The 21,825-nt window shown below is 43.2% G+C and overlaps 1 protein-coding gene across 1 annotated transcript in view; it reads left to right on the top strand.

Moving 5' to 3' along the window:
- The first annotated feature begins 322 nt into the window (after positions 1-322).
- Positions 323-21,825, top strand: part of LOC128764074 (putative PDZ domain-containing protein PDZK1P1) — a 64,819-nt gene continuing 43,316 nt past the window's right edge. Inside the window, exons 1-7 of the mRNA XM_053873510.1 lie at positions 323-549; positions 6,488-6,549; positions 6,620-6,825; positions 6,892-6,963; positions 18,445-18,577; positions 20,866-21,002; positions 21,066-21,270. Of these exons, the coding sequence (XP_053729485.1) occupies positions 323-549; positions 6,488-6,549; positions 6,620-6,825; positions 6,892-6,963; positions 18,445-18,577; positions 20,866-21,002; positions 21,066-21,270 (1,042 nt within the window). The remainder of the gene's footprint in view (positions 550-6,487; positions 6,550-6,619; positions 6,826-6,891; positions 6,964-18,444; positions 18,578-20,865; positions 21,003-21,065; positions 21,271-21,825) is intronic.

The raw sequence follows: 21,825 nt of genomic DNA on the forward strand, positions 1-21,825 counted from the left end.
AGTTGTCAGATTCGTGTAAGATTGCGAAGCCAGAGATATCCACGCATCACTTGTAATGCCCACCCTGACTGCTGACCGGCGCTTACTTTTCACGTTTTCTTTTACTGACTGGTGCATGTTTGGGATAACAGACGTTTGCGAGACACCATAACGTAGTGTGGCTCTGTTACTTTCATTAGCCGCCTGAAGCCCTCGTTTTCAATGATGGAAGATGGGCGCATATCTTTGCAAATGAAGCCCACAATCGCTTCAGTTATTTTGACAGAGCATGCAGAATTACCCGGTAGTGGTAAAGTTTACGAGGAAGTAGGATAGAAGGAGCATGATGGTGACGTACCACAGAAGTGGAGGCCCGAGCATGGTGGTGAGGTACCCCAGAAGTGGAGGGCCGAGCATGGTGGTGAGGTACCCCAGAAGTGGAGGCCCGAGCATGGTGGTGAGGTACCCCAGAAGTGGAGGCCCGAGCATGGTGGTGAGGTACCCCAGAAGTGGAGGGCCGAGCATGGTGGTGAGGTACCCCAGAAGTGGAGGGGTTCGCATGATGGTGAGGTACCCCAGAGGTAGATGGAGATTGACCTGTGATGGATTTCCACCCTGATCAGTGATTGGTGTAGTGTACAAAAAGAAAATCAAAGAAGTAATTATGCCTATGCAGATACGATGGATTTCATAGAACACACACATAGAGCACTGTTTTTCTATCAGTAGTAGCAGTTAGAATCGCCTTCTATCCTACTTCCTCGTAAACCACCATGACATGGGATGCCGGTGCAGCTGATTGGACATTAGACGTCACGCGACTACCGCGAACTCCCATTGAGTTCCAGGTATGCATCGCCACCACTTCTACGTGTACGGGTCGGTTTTAAGCTGGTGCGAGAAGTGGTGCAAAAGGGTGCACGTGCGACTATCCTTTTTTTCATGCCGTGGCGGGGAAGCGCATAATTGTGCATTCATAACTGATGATTCATATCCATGCGGTTGAGAAAAAATGTTTGATAAAGGGTAGTCTTCGGACGCAGCTCCACATTCACGCATGCACGCACATACGGATCGTGTACGGACAAATAACATTGGGATCTGTGGTGAGAGCAGGCAGAAAGTGGAAGATAAGCTAGAGAGGTGGCGGTATGCCTTAGAAAGGAGAGGATTGAAGGTTAGCCGCAGTAAGACGGAATACTTGTATGTGTGTAAATGAGAATCAGTATAGGAACCAGGAACCAGTTGAGATCAGATGTACAGCACATGTCAGGTGTTTAGGAAACAAAGTCAGACAGGCTAGATTGAGATGGTTTGGACATGTACAGAGGAGAGATAGCCAGTATATTGGTGGGAAGATGTTGAGGTTGGAACTGCCAGGCAGAAGATGGAGAGGAAGGCCAAAGAGGAGATTGATGGAGGTGGTGAGGGAAGACATGAGGTTTGTAGGTTTGAGAGAAGAGGAAACAGAAGACAGGGTGAGATGGAGGAAGATGCTGAAAGGAGGAAGGGGAAGATGGAGGGAGAAGCTGAAAGGAAAAGAAGAAGAAGACATACACAAGTCAAACTGGCCATCAGCGCGTTTGCATCATGGCTCTGCAATCTGTCAATTTTGCCTTGGCAGTTCATCGATGCAATGTGGCCCATGGTGTTTTGAATGTGACCAAGATGATCAAATACGATGTACAGAACTTTTGTTAAATCGCACTGCTCTATGCAATAGTCACTCATACTTTGGTGTTTATCTTGTAGGATAAAACAAAACTCAGAACCCCTGAACCTGAATCCAAAAACTGAATTCTCTTTACCCGCCGTTCTGTGAACGTTGTATGATTTGACAACTCAGTGCTAAGCCAGGACACAAGCCAAATTGCGTTCCGGTTCCAGATCACATCTTGGGTAGCGATGACTCACACCAGATCCCCATTCTGTGCAGTACATGAATGAGAAGGCATTCTTAAACAGAACTGTTCCGATTCTGATGCTGATTCTGATTCCTTTGGAACCTCTAAAAAGTTAATGAAGGGTGTCACACTACCAACCATTACATGTTTGGCTTTGTATTTCACTGATTGAATTCTGGTGCAGGGATGTTCACTCATAAAACATTATATTTATACTTTTAATTCCACCTGGAGACCATGGTATAGGGTGCAACTTGGCTGAATTCGACCATTCCTCTAGAACGTCACGTGCAGGGGAAACGTGTCAAATGAAATGCCTCGGTGCACCTTTGGGAGGGAGGGAAAAAAATGGTTGATACAAAAACTTTCTTAGCCAGACCAATTAACTCATTAACCTTGGTCGAAATCAAAAGTATTGACAAAACTTGTGTGCCACATGCAGCCAGTCTTCTGCTGCTGGCATCTTCTGTTCATTGAAAATGTATGTATTGAATATGTATTGAAAATCTGAATCAGGTTTTTGGTCTTTATTTCCACAGGAAGCCATGATGTCAGTCCAAGGTGAGTGCTTAAAACCCGTGACAGGTGAGATATAACGTGAATTTTGACTTTTGATCATTTTGATATTTGCTCAATAAGATACAACTATGCAAACGTTAACATAAAATGGCTCAGGCATAGACGATAACAAAAACCTGACTGATAACAATGGTCAGGGCTATCTAAATCAAAAGATTAAAACATCAACAATTACCTGCAGCCTGTACACTGTCCATTAAAAATGGAACACTTGAACAACAGCTCCTAGATCTTGAGGGATACATATTCCAGTTGAAAATATTAATTGAGCAAATGTAAATCAAAAGCAATAATCTACAGACATATGGTCAAGTTGGAGTCCAGAGGATCATTCACACTGAATTTTTTAAGCATTAAAGCACTATTTGTAGACTTTGAATCACATGTGTGTCAACAGCACTATTATGTGTACACCTCATTAGATGACACTAGTTCTCGAGCTTTTGTGTGAACTGATGATGTGTGCAACCTCATTTGATACTTTGGATACCAAAAACCACGTACAGATTTTATGTGAATCTGGGATAGTTTGCAACACAAACTGGGATCAGTGGCATCTGTGATCTGGTGGACACGGTGCTGAAGTCCAGGTGTTTTTGTTCTTGGGATGTCAGGGAAAAATTGGCTCCAGCTGTGTGCCACACAAATAGGAGGGGAGGCGGGAGAAACCAAGCATAACTCAAGGGACAAAATAAAAGCAGGCTCATGACAGTACCCCCCCTTTAAGAACACCTCCAGGTGTTCCACCCGGTCAGGGATGGACGGTCGTCGAAGACGAGGGGAGGAGGAGGCCCGCTGGAGCGACTGGAAGAGCCCGGCTGCAGCGACCCGGAAGGCAAGATGGGTGGGAACCCGCTCTGGGGTCTTCGGGAGACGGTGGCTTGGGAGCCGCGGCGGAGTCTTCGGGAGACGGCGGCTTGGGAGCCGCGGCGGAGTCTTCGGGGGACGGCGGCATGGGGGCCGCGCTGAAGTCTTGACGGCTTGAGGAACGTGTAGCGAAAGCCACGTATTGAGGACATGGAGCTGGTACCAAGTGCGAGTGGTGAAGGTTACAGTGAGGCAGGAGCGAGTTAGAAATAACATTTAATAATTAAACAAACAACAAAAAAACAACAAAAGCGTGACCGAACCGGGAGAAACTAAGCAAAAGCTGAATGTACAAATGAACCGAGAATAAACTACAAAAGAGAACTGGAAACGCATGGAAACTGGGAGAAAAACACTAAACTCAGGCACCAGGGTTTAACACAGTAATCAAAAAACAAGCTAGCTCACAGAACGAGAGACCAAACAAGGAGAGCCAAGAGAACGAGGAAAGTAAGCTAGCGCACAGAATGAGAGACCGAAACAAGGAGAGCCACGAGAACCAGGAGTTACCACGGGGAACAAGAAGAGTCCAAATCTCAGGAACTAGAGGAGCAATCACCGAGAAAGGGAAACAATGGGAGAAACGCAAGAACTGGAAGACGAAACGATCCAGGTGTTTTTGTTCTTGGGTGATCAGGGAAAAATTGGCTCCAGCCGTGTGCCACACAAACAGGAAGGGAGGCGGGAGAAACCAAACATAACTCAAGGGACAAAATAAAAGCAGGATCATGACAAACTGCCCATTGAAACAGTTATTGTTCGCTTCTTTCTTTGAACACTTTCAGTCCCTCTTTGTACATCCCTGGCAAACAGTCATCTAGTACTCAATATCAAAATATCTTCTAGCATCTGCAGATCTGTGTTTCCTGAATGGATTAAAGTGCTGGCATTCAAACACTTGCCAGAATCTCAAAGACAGCAGAGATCAGAATTGGTTCAAAATGCACACCTTTTGGTTGCAAGAAGAAGGTTTCCCAATTCCAACTGTGAAGAACAGAGTGTGGAGACCTTCTCTAAAGCAATGGTCAAGGCAGTAGGAGTACGGGAAATAATACACCGTTTGGTTGTGTTCACAGTACCTTAACTCTGGTGTTAACTGTTCACAACAGGGGTCCAAAAACTAAACATCAAACAGGAATCTGTTACATACATCCTGTTGAAGTTAATATTTTGGATGTAAATGTGATAACTGTATTTTCCTATCACTTTCCTTTCCCTATAGATTTTTATTTGGCATGTTTAATTAACTTAAATTAACACACACACACACACACATATATATATATATGATTTTTTATTTTTTTTCTGATTTACCAGAAAGCACTTTTTTTTTCAGCCAGTCGTGGTCTCCCACTTCTGGATTGCTGAACCTTTTGCTCCAGACAGGAAGTGAAGGTTTTCAGCACCTCTCTATTGGAATCTGCTGCGCTGCAGGAGATCCGAATATGAGCTCTCAACTCTTAAAGCAATGAACAAAACTGTCAGGGCTTAACCCATGTGCAAATATTTAGATCACTATCTTGATAACGAGGTTCATCACTTCCTCACATTCAGGGGAGAAAAGTTTGAGCACTGCACAGTGCCTCTTGCTGGAGGATGCAGTGAAACATCATCAGAGTGAAGGAGAGGAGTACAAAATGTGAAAATGGAATTTATGACCAACAGGTGGAATGATTTATGACCGACTGGTGTCATTTATGACCCCTCCCCTCCTTCTTTTTGATCAAAAAGGAAATTAAATAATAACCCCTGTCCCTTTTTTTATAACAGGAAGAAAAATAATGCAGGGAGTGGGTAAGCCACATCCTTTGTGCTGTAGCGGGGGATGGGTCAGCTGCATCCTCTCAGTAGCAACAAATGGTTAGGCACGGCACGGGGTCAGGTCGGTGTCTGTGTGTGGGAGGGTTGATGTGGCTTGGGGATTACCTTAAGGATGTGGGGGAAAAAAGGATAAAATTGAGATTTTGAAAATGAAACTTTTAAATTTCAGTATTAGTCAATGTTCAAACTGTTTCTGCATTTTAGACTAAATAATCAAAATGTGCAAGTAGCAACAATATTATCTCTGATTTAAACATAATATTTCTAAAAGATAAAACAGTAGAAAGAGAATACTTTTAGTTTTCAAAGCAAGGATAAAAAACAGAAGAAAGAAATACTTACAGTTTTCAGTAATAGTTGAAATGGCAATTATCCAACTTATACACCATTGTTTTTCTACTTGATGAGTGTCTTGGTTATTCTTACTCATATGAGTTTCTGTTTGCGTTGTCCCGTCAGCTAAGAGGGAATCTACTGAGTTAAGCATCAGGATTCAAGAGAAAACCCCTACTGCAGCTCCGAACGCGCCGTCTATTATAATAATTGACAGCGAGGACAGATTTACAAATCCGTGTCGGAAATCGTACCTCTCTTGGATCCTGACACTTAGAGATTAGAGATAATATTGTAGTACTGTTTTCCAGTGTGTCTATGCCCATTCATCTTGGTTCCTTTCCCCCTAATCCTGTGGACTTGCCTCGTTTCCTGGACTGGTTACTTGCTCACGGACGCTTGTTTGATTTACTCAACAGTTGTTTCGGTTTTTGTTGTTGGACTCTGTCGCCCTCTTGTGTTGAGGTTTTTGAATTGCCTTTGTTTTTTTCCTGCTTCCTTCGGTAGTGTGTAGTAGGGAGTGTTTCTATTTCTATTTTTGTATTTCTTACTCACCTCCTTTGAGATTAGAATTAGAGAAAAATTTGGTTTTGATTAGCACTTTCTGTTCCTCTTTGTTTGTCTTATCTCCCTCAGTGTTGCAGTTGAGAAATAGGATTTAATTTAATTTCATTAAATTGCTGGACTTGACATTCCGTCTCTGTCTCCTCCCTGTTGCATGTGGGTCTAAGATCATCACAACACCATCCTCAACCCTTTAGTGGGATGGGTTCAATCAATTTCTCATGAGGCCCACCAGCAGTCACACATTAAAGTGCTGTTTGCTCAAAATTGTTTGCATCACCTGACTCATCGCAAGCAATTGGAAATGCTTGATATTTTATGAATTCATTTGTTCTATGATTTTAAAGGACGAAAAACATCAAAAGACAAGTGCGTACAACTGATAAGGGAATGACAATAACCTGCATTGTGTTTGAAAATGATTCTTTCTTTTGTGTTAGATTTACTTTTAATGCAAGAGATGGAATTGATAACCCTGTTCTGGTGGTCGGCGATGATCCTGGTAAGTCTGTAAATCTTCTTTTTTTCATGTGGCATTAGAAATCACCTTAAATATGAATTCTATGATAAAGACCCAAACCCAATGCCACGGTTGTGCCAGTTGAAGCGTGTTGAAGGCCAGAATTTTGGTTTCAACCTGCGGCTGGACAGAGACGGCAGAGGCCTGGAGGTTTGGAGAGTGGAGCGATGGACTCCAGCAGACTACAGCGGCCTCAAAGACGGAGACCGAATCCTTGAGATCAATGCAGAGCACGTGGCAGCCATGGATGTCAATAAGGTGCGTGTTGATGAAGACTCAATTCATAATCCGTCATTAAGCAGTCTTTTTGTTTGTAATTAACAGGTGGTGAGGAAGATCCAATCATCTGGATTGTATCTGTTTCTCTTGGTTTTGAGGGCGGAAGAATACAAACAGGTAGATTTTATTGGTTCTGTCCATATTTCTTCTACATTGCACTTGAATGTTGACTCAGGACCGTCTAAGGCAGTGGTTTTCCAACCTTTTTTAAGCAGCATGATACTTTGCTCATAAAAAATAAAAATAAAAAAACACAAATGGAACCTCAGCCAAAGCGTAATCGTGATTGGTCGAGAGTCCTATGGAAAATCCCTCTTGACTGACTTTGACTTTGTATATGAAGGCAAAGTAGGCTTTATTGCTCGTTTCTGTTGTCCTCATGACAATCGCACATGCCTCCTAATCACGTGTCATGTGACGTGTTTCTGTAAGGTCTGATCATAGTAGGTCACTTACTATTAAACGACTTCTCCCCCTTCCAGAGATGTTGAACATAACGGTCATACATATAACACTGATCAGGATCTATATGGATTTGTTATTTGTCATAGTAAATGAATGAACAATGAACATTTACTCATCTGAAATTGAAAGGAGTTTTTTTAAAGAAGTCAACTTTCCCATCTCTTTCCTTTTTTCTCGTCCTGGTCACCGTAGGTTGACTCAATGTGAAACTGTAGAACGCATCCATTCAGGGCCACTGATTGTCCCATTGTTCTCACTTGGCACTTTCTGCGTTTACTGAGAATTGGGACTTGACGATTCCATCATCGCTCTCTTCCATGTGGAGTTGACAAACTCTCCATGTAATGCTCTCACTTAAAACTACTGTTGGCATCAACCATTGTTTCTCCTGGTCCAACAGAACCTCATCCCCCAAGATGTAAAATAGGAAGAGGTCTAGCACCATGGCAATGATTCTAATCGTAGGCCTGTCTGACCTTCTTCCTTTGTGCCATTATCCTAAATTACTGTCATGGTCTTTTGGGACTCAGGTTCTGCTCTAATGTTGGACGAGTGGTTTTAATGTTACACACTATTAACTCATCTGGAAAGTATCATATGGTGATGCTTGATGTAGACCTGTAGCTAATTAAGGCTATGGCAGGATCATCCTGTCTCCAGACCTTCTTGGCTATGTGAACTGCTGTTGTAGCATGTCCGTTACCTTGTGGGTTGTAAGGACTGGATGCTACGTGTTTAAAATCTAGCTCTTTCAAGAACTAAAATCTAGCTCTTTCTCCACTCGCAAACTACGATCCATTATCAATCACTACCTCATCTAGAATATACCAAATACCAAACCTTGCAAATACAGCTTGATGTCTAGCCAGCGGGTTACACACTTCTCAGGGCATACAGTCGGGAGCAGTAAGAACCACAGAAGCAGTGGGATGCAAGCTTTGGTTTATTCCACATAAGCATCATGTCAGCATCATCTCATCGTTTTGCCTCACTTGGCATTGCTTAGCTTCGCTTGGCATCAACTTATTTGAACTTATGTGATTTGGGAAGTGAATGATATGTTTCTTTGTTTATGACATCTTCATCAGTGTCGATTTTTAAATCTACTACTGTGAAACCCACCAACATTCTTGTGGCCCACTGATCAGATTTACTTACTGAAATGTTAGACATTCTGGACAACAGAACGTGACTGGACATTCTGTTTGTGCAAAAGTAAATGTGGTCATTAAACTGACTATGTGGTTCAACATTTCATTGGCGTTAGGAAATAGATAATACTTTAACTTAACTGTTGCACATGTTTCTAATGAGATATATCACATTACTCTCCAACACTACCACGAAAGGAGTCATAGCAGAAAAACAAGCAGTCACTATAGCAGTAAAATTCTCGAGTCTGTTGTGTAGCTTAGCAATGCTGTGAGCGTTGCTAACTGCGCCCCACCAGGAAAGGAACCCTGACAAGAATTTAATTCCTGGGGATGTCATGAGTCGCTTTGAAATGTGATGAACATTAGCTCGAGGATGGCGAAAGTGTGGATAACAATGAGAAGTCGTGTGTAGGAAGTGACCAGGAAGCGGACCATTTCGACTTTCAGTAGAATTTGTCAGAGGCAACAAAGAACAATTCGATGTCAGTCAGAGTGTGGCGCCACATGTTGTTTGACACGTCAGCAGCTGAACACTGTTATCAATAATGTTGTAGGTCATTTTACTAGAATAGGTAATGTCATGTCTCAACAACCGTGGAGCTGTCGGTGTTAGAGGCAGACACCGTTATGTTTGCGATTGTTTGGACTCTTCCAAGGTCTTGATGTCTGGGGCCATCAACAGCATCGGCTTGACGTTGGTATCTTTTGTTTGGATTAGAACCATTGATCAAGTCAGAACCATCGACAAATTGGGTGGTGTTCATTTTTTCGGCCCAGAGGCTGGTGATGGTTGTGGGATGTCACAGAACCCTAGAAGCGGGAACATGATGGTGACTGACACCACAGTTATGCACATCGCAGTCATTCTGGAACCACTTAATCCACATAATTAAAGTATTCCAAGTTTACGGGAAGGGCTTCATGGACGAGGACTGTGCCTTTCGTCGTCCATTTGGAACATTGTCAGCTGCTTCTGGACGGAAGGTGGCACATTCTTCGATGACCTATTTCCTCTTTTATGACCTTGGGGCTACCCTCATCCCATGCAGCTAATACTGTTTTCCGAACAATATTATTCGTTGGGAGAGTGGGTGTGTGCGCGTGTCTCTCCTAGAAGGTTTCATCACTCACTGACGTCAGGTGGGAAGGAAGATGGTACACTCGCAACTGTGTGGAGAAGAACGAGATCATCGTGGGCAGGCTGCATACACTTCTTAACAAAAGGACCCAAATCCTTCCTGTCATGATCCCTAAAGGAGTCTGACCCAATTGTATTTGATGACGGTTTACAGAAGACTCAATCAATGAGAGTACAAGTTAACAGTAAATATAATCCAGATAACACAAATCAAACACTGAGAATAAGGATCGTCAATAAGACGTCAACACCAGAAGCGGATCGAGGAGGACAAACACGTAGGGAAGGGTGAAAACCTGAAAACAGAAAAAGCAGGTCACTAAAGCTCAAATCTGAGTAAACAAGACAACTGAAACACACTCGGAAACTAAACTGACGAGGCTAAATAACTCGGTGCGCTCGGTGGTGGTTCTACAAAAAATTACACTCACACGCGATTAATAAAACTAAATGAAGGCAAGCGAGATGAACATATAGCGTCACTGAGATCCCTGTAAAAGTCAGTTTTGTACTGTCTGTCAGGTCCAGAAGTCACATGTGCAGTGCAGTCTGTCAGGAGCCATCACATCTGAGTCATCATCCAGACATGGCTGTGCAGTTTTCAAAATGTGGGTGGTCATTTTGTAATTAACCTACCAGTTGTCCACATACGCTGGAGGTGTTCATTGAAAGTGAAGACAATTAGGCTACCCATCTGAAATTTGACAGGTTACTGGTAACCCAGTTGGTGTTGATGTCGTGACGATCCCGCATTTTATGATCAAATCCCTTCCCACAAGATTTACTGGACAGTTATTGGATGCTTGGTGTGTTTTGTTTGTCTCATCCGGTCATGGGCCGTGCTGCAGTGTCTTGCTCATCTTATGGGAAGCGTTGCTCTCCTAAGAGCATCAGTCTGAGAGAGGGTGGGGTGACTGAGAATTGATGTCATCATGGTGTCGTCCTCTGGATGGTCTGCCATGTCCACATGCACGACCCTTTCATTGATCACATTCTCACCTCACCACAGTTCAAGCTCGCATCATAATCCTGGAATGATTGCCAAGTTCCAGATGATCTTTCGTCTTTGTGACCACCACATTCATGTCGCTGAGTATTCTAGTCCCCTTGGATTAGAATGTTGGACTATAGCGAGGTTGGCGTTGAGCTTGGCTGCCCATATCTGGGACAGATCAGAGTTGTTTCAGAGTCTCTTGTAGCACCATCTCAGCATGTTTTGCGTGTTGCAGAATGTCTGGAACCTGATTCTCTCTCCACGCTGGTCCAGTTGGCAGTAATTGCTCTGAGATTTTTAAGACCTGGTACTGTGACCTCATTGGCGATGAGAGCGAAGTCTTCTGATTAATAGGTGGCGTTTTAGAATGCTGCGTAATACGGGCCCAGTTGGACGCCAGACCCTGCAAAATGCCATCACAGCGTTTGCAAGAGCATTACCGCCACGTTCTGGAGAAGGCCATTCTTTGACTGATTAATGCATTTACACCATTTGGTGGAGCATCAGGACAGGTCTGCCAACGGCACCTGGATACTCAATCATAGGCATCTGAGTGTTTGAAACGTCAGTGGTCTTACTAGTATGAGGTTGTGTGTTGCCTCCTGAGGAGCCTTCAGGTGAGAGGGACCACTGTGGGCTCATTTTAGGAATTTGTCACGTATCACCGTTGTAGCAAACAGGTGATGTGGCGGTGAACACAGGTTTGCCGTCTTGTGGTGATTCTTGGTGTTGCTTGGCCCTTGATCTTGTCTCCACTTGCGCAGGGATGTCTGTTGGGGATGACTCGGAGGAGGTCATTGAATTGGGGGTTGGACGGCAATGGGTGGAGCGATTGGCAATGGACCCGGAGCCTGATATCTTTTGAATGGCGGAGGCACGTAGTCATCATCTCTCCAATGTGTGATTTGGCTTAGACTTGGATAAAGACCATAGAAACATTCATCAGTTTACAGTTCCTCCCCTTTTATCACATTTTTTACGCTTTTGTCTATTTAACGTAACCGCTGTGCACTGGGCCTCTTCCATACACATTTTAAAACATGTCTGGTGTTCTCAAACTTTCTCACGCTCTCCATTTCAGTTTTCTTTTTTTTTCCTCATTTTTTTAATCTTCTTCATTCAGTCTGTCTCTCAACATTCGCAATTCATTCAACACTCAATGTAAGATGATTCACCCATTCACACACACTCCAAATATTCATCCACATATTTGTCTTTCATGATTTTCATGCATGGGGCTGTCCACTTTGGCTCCTCTATTATACTCTTGTTGCTATCCATTATTCTCCTTTTTTATTAAAAACAAAACAAAACAAACTGCTCATAGTCGACCACTGAACACAGTCCCGGACTGAGAGTAGTGGTACTTTTGTCCGTGAATGCAACACAGATCCCCGAACTTGTCTTTACTCTGAATCCCCGACTCAGATAAGCGCTTCTTTCATTCATGGTTGTGAAGACCCCGACCCAGAATCGAGCCCCCGAGTCCTCCCGTCCTTCACTGATTTGGGTAAGAGGAAGGATGTCTTTGCAATCCTGAAGGCTACCCCTGTCTGTGACTGGTCCAGCAATTGTCCTGGGATCTCATTTCTGACATTAACTTTGTTGTGGAATTTTTGGACTTCAACAAACAGAGAACTGTCCTTTATGAATATTTATTGAAGAATATTTGCAAAGAGATTGAGAATACAAATCCTCAACTACAAATTTGAAACTCTCGCTGAGGAATTCTCAGCGAGCATACACTTTCATCCCTGGACGGGAGGAGTACACAGCAACATTGAAGATAACAAGCAAGAATATATCAACGGCCTTGAGTAGCTGTGAGATGCTCACTCAGAGTTCTGATAACAACGAGGAATGGTTGATACTTTGTGACCTTCATAAAAATGTTGGCGCAGTGCTAAAGTATGTTTCTTGCTCGCGAGACTACAAATATATCATCCACATATCTTAACAGCTGACCTCCCCAAGGTGGGTCAAACCTGGACGCTCTGGCATCCATGGCAGTTGAGAAAATGGTAGGAGACTCAATGCACCCCTGAGGGAGTCTTGTAAACATTTTTATTTTTTTCCTATTGAAAGTCTTGTCAAAGTACAGACACATTAAATAGAGACTGGACCATATCACCATATTAGTATTGTCGGCAGTCTGATTACTGTAAGTGTGGACCTGCTTTCTCGAGTTCAGGACGCTTGGTCGGGACATCATGATCTGACATTACAGATGGTAAATGTCTCTGTTTATTTACTAAGGAGACCATGTCTGATGTGTTTGGAAACTTGGCTGGACATTCTGTTCTCTGTGCAAACGTGACTGTTATCATTAACCTGACTCTGACTGAGTCCAACATATTCCATCCTTTGTGGGACTTCTGGCCCACACACCAAAACTTATGTAAGCAATCCCTTTTTTTAAGTTTATTGTGAGTGATTAAATAATATTGCGGAGCAGTGAGAGTATATTGAATATAACTATATGTGAAAGGTTAACTGAATGATTATAGTTTAAACTTGAGTCATTGATAAAATGCTTTATATGTTTAATGTTGTCTGATAAATGAAAATCCTGATCGCGTGCATTGTTAATACCCATCGCAGGAAAAAGTTTGTAAGTTTGCTTTCGGAAGCGTAAAAAGATTTGAACTCTTGTACTCTTAATTTCTGACATGATGGATGCTGAACCAGTTTGATCTTTTTGAAGTAATGTTGGACTTGTAAAACTCGAGACACAAGATCAAACAATATAGAAATGGAATACTAATAATGATTATGCAACATATGATCAAAAACAAAACAAATATAATGAAACAACAAACTCAATGAAATAGCAAATAATGTATTGGTAATGTAATGCTATTCTCTTTTTTTAAGTCTGGGTTTTCTTTTGCTTTTCTCTTGCTATAGAATTCCCCACCTTTTTTTTCCAATGAACAATGAACAATAATTGTAAAAATAAAACAAACATGAAAACAAGCATGATTATGAAGATAAAAATAATAAAACTGAACTGGTTGATTATATGTGAGTAAATGATGCTCGAGCATTTAAATGACATGACGAGCAACACAAACCAAACATGAAAAGAGCATGATTAAAACATGGTTACAATGTGATTATAATGTGACTATAGAGTGGTTATAACAACACCTTATTTCTCAAGTGTGTCTGGAGTACCTCCAGTCTGGTCTGGTTTCTCAGTCTCCACCAGAGAAAGGAGTTCAGCAGACATAATGTTCAGCATCTGTGCGTTTCAAAGTCCCATCATGACTGCTTATTGCTTCCCGATCATTCGCAGACACAGTTTCCTCATCATGGGTACGATGCCCGAAACACCTCCCCAGGGAGGCGTCGAGGGGGCATCCGGATCAGATGCCGAGCCACGTCAGCTGGTTCCTCTCGATGTGGAGGAGCGGCGGTTCCACCCCGAGCTCCTCCCGGATGACCGAACTCCTCACCCTATCTCTAAGGGTGCGCCCAGCCACCCTGCGGAGGAAACTCATCTCAGCCGCTTGTATCAGCAATATCACCCTTTCGGTCATTACCCAAAGCTCGTGACCATAGGTGAGGGTGGGAACGTAGATCGATCGGTAAATCGAGAGCTTCGTCTTGTGACTCAGCACCACGACGGTCCGATACAGCGACCGCTGCACCAACCCGTCTATCAATCTCACGCTCCCCTTTTCCCTCACTCGAGAACAAGACCCCGAGATACTGAAACTCCACCACTTGGGGCAAGGACTCTCCACCGACCCGGAGAGAGCAAACCACCTTATTCCGGTCGAGAACCATGGCCTCAGACTTGGAGGTGCTCATCCTCGTCCCGGCCGTTTCACACTCGGCTGCAAAAAGCCCCCAGTGCATGCTGAAGGTCCCGGTCCGATGAGGCCAGCAGAACAACATCGTCCACCAATAGCAGAGGTGAAATTCTGTGGTTCCTGAACCGGATTCCCTCCGACCCCTGGCTGCGCCTAGAAATTCTGTCCGTAAAAGTAATGAACAGAACCAGTGACAAAGGGCAGCCCTGGTGGAGGCCAACATGCACTGGGAACAAGTCTGATTTACTGCCGGCAATGCGAACCATGCTCCTGCTCCGGTCATACAGGGACCGGACAGTCCCTACCGCAACTACGCACAGCCGCACTGACAATGGAGGAGGAGAACATGGACCACTCAGACTCCATGTCCGCTGAGGTTCAGATCGGGTAGGCCGTTCTTCCCAATCACGCCCCTCCAAGTCTTGATGTCATTGCCTATGTGGGCGTTGAAGTCTCCCAGTAGAACAATAGAGTCCCCGGTTGGGGCACTGTCAAGTACCCCTCCCTGTGACTCCAAGAAGGCCGCGTAGTGTGCACTGCTGTTCGGCCTGTAAGTCGCAACCGCCGTGAGACACCTGTCCCCAACCCGAAGGCGTAGGGACGCGACCCTCTCGTTCACCGGGGTAAACCCCAACACGAAGCTGCAGAGCTGCGGGACTATGAGCAAGCCTACACCAGCCCGCCACCTCTCCCCACGGACAACGCCAGAGTCCAGCCTCTGTCAAGGAGTTGGGTTCCAGAGCCCAGGCTGCGCGTGGAGGAGAGCCTGACCATATCTAGCCGGTACCTCTCAACCTCCCACACAAGCTCAGGCTCTTTCCCCCCCAGCGAAGTGACATTCCATGTTCCGAAAGACAGAGAATGTCCACACGAACCATGTCGTCGGGTCCCCCGCCCCCGACTCCCACCTAGTCCTCTTTGCACCCGACCCCTATGACTCCCTCTGCGGTTGGTGGGTCCGCAGGAGGGACGGCCCATGTCAGCTTGCTGGGCCGCATGGGCAGAGGCCCGACCACCAGGCGCTAGCATTCGAGCCCCAAACCCAGGCCTGGTTCCAGGGTGGGGCCCCAGCTGCGCCATGCATGGCGACGTCCAGGGGCATAACGCAACCGAAAGCAAAGCTCCTAAGATCATTCAAGGTACACAAACTCCCCCACCACGATAAGGTTGCAGTTCCCGGCGAGTAACTGCAACCTTCGAACAAATCCCAAGCTAAAATTTTAGCCCCTGCATGTTGTTTCATTTCAGTTTATAAATCTCTAGGTTTATTCATTGCAATGGCAAATGTTCCATCAGGTGCGGTGTTATTAGGAATGTAAGTGCAACACTGATCTCCAAACATGTGACACACACCACCTTTCTCTGCTAATAACCAATCTAAAACTTGTCGATTTTGCATCACCTATCGCCCTGTTTCTTGTTGTTGTTCACCTAGCAGTTCAAATAATTCGTGAGTATGGTTTGTGTATCTCTGTGCATTATAGTAAATATAATTAATCTAATCCACATAGATTTTTTTGCGAGTATTGACTCCTCTTTTTTGTCTATGCCAGAGCAGCGCATTAAGTAAAACATTGCCCCCACACATCCAATAGCTATCAGCAATCTTTACATCTTTCACGCACTATGCTGTCCTGCATGTTCAACTCCTCGCGTCCTTCTTTTGACCAGTATAATAATCTACAGTAGAAATCACACATGGGAAGCTCGAGTAATGAGTCATCTTGTGTCATATCTGCATAATTTCCCTGCTTAAGTTGTTCCTGTTGAGTTTGAGCACACTCTTCCACTGTGCACTTTTCAGGAATTACAGTGGCAAGCTCTATCTAATGACCCTCATTGTGCACGTCAGAATTCAAATGTGTACTTTCACATCTGAACACTTCTCTAATGGAAATTTCACTGAGAGAACTTGTTAAAATACATACGAGTGAAATCAGAATCAACTTTATTGCCATGGTCAGTGGGGATCCCACCAACTAATAAAATGCTTCGGAATAATATAAAATAAAATAACAAAGGCTGATCACAAATTCAACAGTCTGACGGCCGAAGAAGAAGCTGTTCTTGTGACAGGATGTTCAGGTCTGGATCGACCGTGGCCTCCTGCCAGAGGGAAGAGGGACAACACTTTGTAGCAGTTCCTGCCCCCACTTTTGTGAGCTACCTCCTTCTCCCATCTAATCTGGCTGAGTTTAACTGTGAACCAAAGTTTGTCATTTGCATAACTCACCTTGGTGCGCGTTGGAATTATGCACTCTTCACAGTAGCTGTTCCACGAAGTCACAGTGTCTGTATACTCATCCGGATTATTGGTATCGCACACACATCAACCCACTACTCACACAAACTGAAATTCCAGAGCTGAGTCACACAGACACATAGAACATGTGGGAGGGAACTTAGCAACTTCAGGTACAAGAGAATCTCTCTCTCCCACCTTGAACGCATCCAGCCTGCACAATTCCCACTGCGTCACAGAGCCTTAACTCACCTTTCAGCCTCAAACATTATAAACTTAATAAACTTTAAGTAAAATACACATCAAGACATCCTTTTCCTTTTGTTTTCGTTTTTTTGAAAGAGTCCAGAACTTGTAGCCAATTTTGAGTGTTATATATTTTGATTTGGATCAAAATTTCTTTCCTCCCTTTTCAGTGAATTTAATCACTCAATTTCCCTTTTAACCAATATGTTCCGCTGATTTTATGTTTCTCAGCGCACCAGAGCGCCTTCACACACATGCACGCACGTGCACATACACTCCCAGCACTGTCCGTCTTGTGCCAAAGACGTTGCGCATATTTAAATGCAGTTTAATAGTGGAGTGTCACACAGAGATATGCAATATCAACTGCATGTCATGATTGTGCGCGCATACACACTCACACACACATAGCTCGCAGCTCTGTCCGTTTTGTGCCAAGAAAACTGCGTGCAGTAGAAATAGCTCAAGAGTTCAGATTCACAGAAATACACGCAATGTCATGTGATGTTGCATATCACACTCGTCACAATTAGACACATTCATGCATGGTGTGTCAGTTATCAGTAATTAGTTTTTATAGTCTGAGGTCTGCTCTTTCTATGCAGCATTGTTTATAATAATAATAATAGCATCATTGATTATGAGGCCCTAGCAATTGTGCTGTCGTTCAATCAGGATCTCACGACCTGGTTTCACAATGACTGGACGTTTGTATTTTTCTGCTACTTGTCACAGGTTGTCTCTACCAGATTCTCATCCGTGGTATTCCTTTATAGATTTTGACGTGGAAAGGTCAAAGTCTCTAAAAGAAACTAGAAAATATACAATATTTTCGTATATACATCATAAGCCACGCCTAGCTTGAACCTTGTCAGCTAGCCCCTGAGAGTATCGGTCATGGCAATGCGTGGGGTGTCCAGTTTTTAGACTGGAGCCCGTGGGGCCATTACGTCCTGTATCTCTTAAACACAACCCCACATATTTCATTTACCGGACAAAAACACCTTGGGCACCAAGTAGTAAACAAACAATACACACTTCTCATACTGATTGCAACTTCACAAGCACATCTCAATTTACAGCACTTTCTCAAAATACACAAACACTTCTCAGTACGCAGATGCTTCTCAGTATCAAATTATTTTTTGTTTTTTGTTTTTTTGTGATCACATCAATTTGGCATGACTTCTGTGATCCCCGTGACCCCACTCTCCCGATATGGTTCTTTCACCGTGAGGTTGATTCTGCATCCAGCTCTCACCCAGGAACACATTGAGGAAGATAATGGTATCAAACCTCAAAACGCCTTGCGCTGCTGGGATCATGCCAGATGCTCCCCAGTCTTTGGTGAGAACGTTAGGGTGCCAATTCCACTAGCTTTAGAAAACAGATCATACTTTAACTTAAGTGGCGCACAGGTTTCTAATGAAATATATGAATTTATTCTCCAACATCAAGTGCACAAAAATGAGTGCACAAAATTTCAAAGGAACAAGGGAGTTGACATGTTGAATTAAACAGATTGTTTTGTGTGTTTATAGGCCATGCATTCTGGTTTAGACCTGTGCATGCTGGCTTCTGCCTACAACGGGTTTCCCTGCTTCCGGCCCAGATTGTGTCACATCAACAGAGATTCACAGCATGGCCTCGGGCTGACTGCCATGTCAGTAAAAGGTTTGTACTCATTTTTCTGAATTAAGAGTCATGGGTAACGTGTAACTGTAAAAAAAAACAGGTTGGGAATGACTGTCAGAGATTAAATTAATTCTGAAGAAATTAGTTTTGTGGAGGTGGGAGTTGAAACCGTGTGCATGAGGCTAATTGGCAAAAACGCCACCAAATGAAGAGATATTTACAAATGACTCATCAAGGGAAGTATATTACTATATATTGTATTACTGGAAAGTAAAAGTATGACTTATCGATCACATCAAGTGAACATACACCTGCTGGTTATTTATGTCTTTATTTATTGTTCCTCAGTTTTGCTTACAATTTTTGCATTCTTGTTTATAGTAGTGTTTTGATCGATGGTCTATGTTAAATTGTTGTTTTGTTAACTTTTTTGAATATTTTTTTTACTAGTTGCAGTGTGCTGTTTGTACGAATACACAATTTTATACTTACTTAATGTAAATAGTGAACAACAATAATCATAAAATAAACAATTTCTGTACGACGATTTATTTACGATTTATTTGCAATATCACTGAGGGTGCTCAGTTATCCGGGTCATCAAGCAGCAAAGGTTTAAATCAGCTCATCCGGACTAGTAATAGTCAAATAAAACGTTTCGACTCCTATCCAGAAGGCTTTGTCAGTTGGAGTTCAGGCTTATATTAGGCCAGTTGAATGGGCAAATGTGTTAATGGGCAGGGGTAGAACCAATCCAGTGTGATGGGTGACAAAGGGTCAGCATTATGCTCACGGTGATGTGTATTAATGGGCCATTAATGCAAATGCTAATCGTAGCCCAGGTGGCAATTGGGGCTAATCACATGTTGATGCCACACTCTACAGGTGTGAAGGACTTTTCCAAGCCTAGATCAGTGGCTAAATCTGCCTAGGGAGGGTGTAACATCAAGTGAATCTTTTTCTTCATTGTCACTTCTGTCAACATAGCATTCAGTCAGTAGCAATGATTGATGGGACATAACACAACATAACCCAGGCTGTCTACTGTTATCAGCATGGAGAATTTTCAAATCCTACCACCCAACAGTGGGACCTTATGAATTTCAACTCTTTTACTAGTAGAGGAGATAACACTCCAGGTCAGCCAAAGTAAGTCGTCAGCATCCTGCATCATTCCATGCCTGACTATGTTGAAGATGCTTCTTCAAAATAACCAGGATCCCTCCACAAAAGGCATTGGAACTGTCAGACAAGCCATAAGGGAGAACCTGGAGAAGCTTTTTCTCAAAATCAGATCACGTGTTTCCGCGTTTGTCAGGCTGATAAACTGATTTTATTGCCAAATAGATTTGGTTAAATGAATAATGCTGCGTTCTACAGTAACTGTTTTCACTTTCATGATTTCAGCATCGTGGATTAATCAAGATTCTCCGAATTACACAGTTTGTTTCCACAATTTTCTGGTAAAATAAGTTAGCCAAGCCAATGGTTATGAATAGGTTCGAGCTTGCATCCCTCGGCTGATGACGACTTCCTTTAGACGTGCTTTGTTGTGGGTCACAGACCAGCTATTTTGCGCCGCTCGCTGAGAAGAAACATGTCGCATGCGGTGCAGAGGTGTGAGGCTGCACAGCAAGGGGCGAATCAGACTCACTTACAGAAATATCTAATATTGACCTCCTTAACTACCAATAATGGTCTTCAATCATAATATTCGTTGATCACAAAAATAAACGTTTAGACTTATATGCCACTTGTCCACTGGTACTCCAAGTGCTGCAGTTATTTTAAGGAGAATTCTCTCAGTGCAACCCAAACTCTCCGTCCCAGGTTCGTGAAACGAAAACAGTGGTGACACAAAATTTTGGGACTTAATCCGGGTTGTCTCTGTCAAAAATAAGGGACGGAGTGATTTGAGATAATCTCTACTGCCAACAATGTAACAATGGAGGCAAATCCATGCAGATAAAAAATAAAAATAAATTGACAGACTCAGACCTGCAAAAGGTGTAGCATACCAATCACCAGGAAACACTGGCTTATCACACCTTTAATATCACATTATTATGAGACCTATGATCTATTTGAGAGATTGCATTAAATTCCTCATGCAGTAGGAGAAATGCTGGATTCATCTGATAATAAGTCGATATATAAAAAAAGATTTGACATACACTTAATTATATACTTAATATTATCTAGATAGCTATTTGATATTACATTTGTATTAAGGTCCAGGCTTTGACATAATGGGGCATGGCCACCTGTCAAATTGAGTGTGATAAGATGTCTTTTATTATATCTTCTTACAGTGATTGTGTCTGTAGGTGTCAAAGGTCAGCATATCCTAAGTACAGTTGCCAGTGGTCCAGCGGAGAAGGCAGGGGTCCAATCTGGAGACAAGCTCATTTGGATAAATGGAGTAATGGCATCAAAGCTCAAAAGATCAAACCTCAGAAGAATAGTAAGTTTTGCTGCATCCCGCTGGCCTCCACCTGCAATAACTTCAATGATGTGTTTCTCTTAGCTGAGGAAGAGTCGCGAGGTCACAGTGTTGGTCATTGACCATGAGAGCGAGTCAAGCTATATCAGGAAAAAGATGCCTATCCTTCCGGAGCTCGCTCAGTGTGGCTCACTCCCCCACTCAGCGAAGACAATGCATCTACAGAAAGGCCCCGACGGTTATGGTTTTCTGCTGAGGCAGGAGAAGCTCAATGTCACACATCAACTTGGTGAGTGTTCTGAAAAGATGTGAACCTTGCATCTGTCCATGATTATTGTAGAGCTGCATAGTCAGATGATTTGTTGTTTCTATGGCATTTTTGCAATACAAAGACGGTGGCAGTGTGAAATTAACTAAATTCATAAACTAAATATTGATATTAATGTGGGAGATTTCTAATGCAGAGGGTTGCGTCAGGATGAGCATCCGACCTAAATATAACTAAACTCAAATATGTGGATCAGACAAATGAACAACCCAGTCTCATCAAAAAACGTACAATAACATTTGTCCACTGGGGAGGAACATAGCCATTTGACGGAAAAAAAAGCAAGGACCGTCACCTAGGTACCTTTATTTCTCATTCGCTTTCCAAAGGGTGTGCCTTTGGTCAGCTGACCAGCAGCTTTCTCTCCTGTCTGAACACAAAACATGGAGCACATTGGTTCTATTTATGCTCCAAATTGCGAGATTTAAAAACAATTATAAGCTTTTGTTGAGTTTTGATCACATTTATAGCGATAAATCTATTATTTATTTTCATATTATCTGCTCGGTTTATGCA

The sequence above is a fragment of the Synchiropus splendidus genome, chromosome 8, assembly GCF_027744825.2.
Source record: "Synchiropus splendidus isolate RoL2022-P1 chromosome 8, RoL_Sspl_1.0, whole genome shotgun sequence".
NCBI classification, from domain to species: Eukaryota; Metazoa; Chordata; class Actinopteri; order Syngnathiformes; family Callionymidae; genus Synchiropus; species Synchiropus splendidus.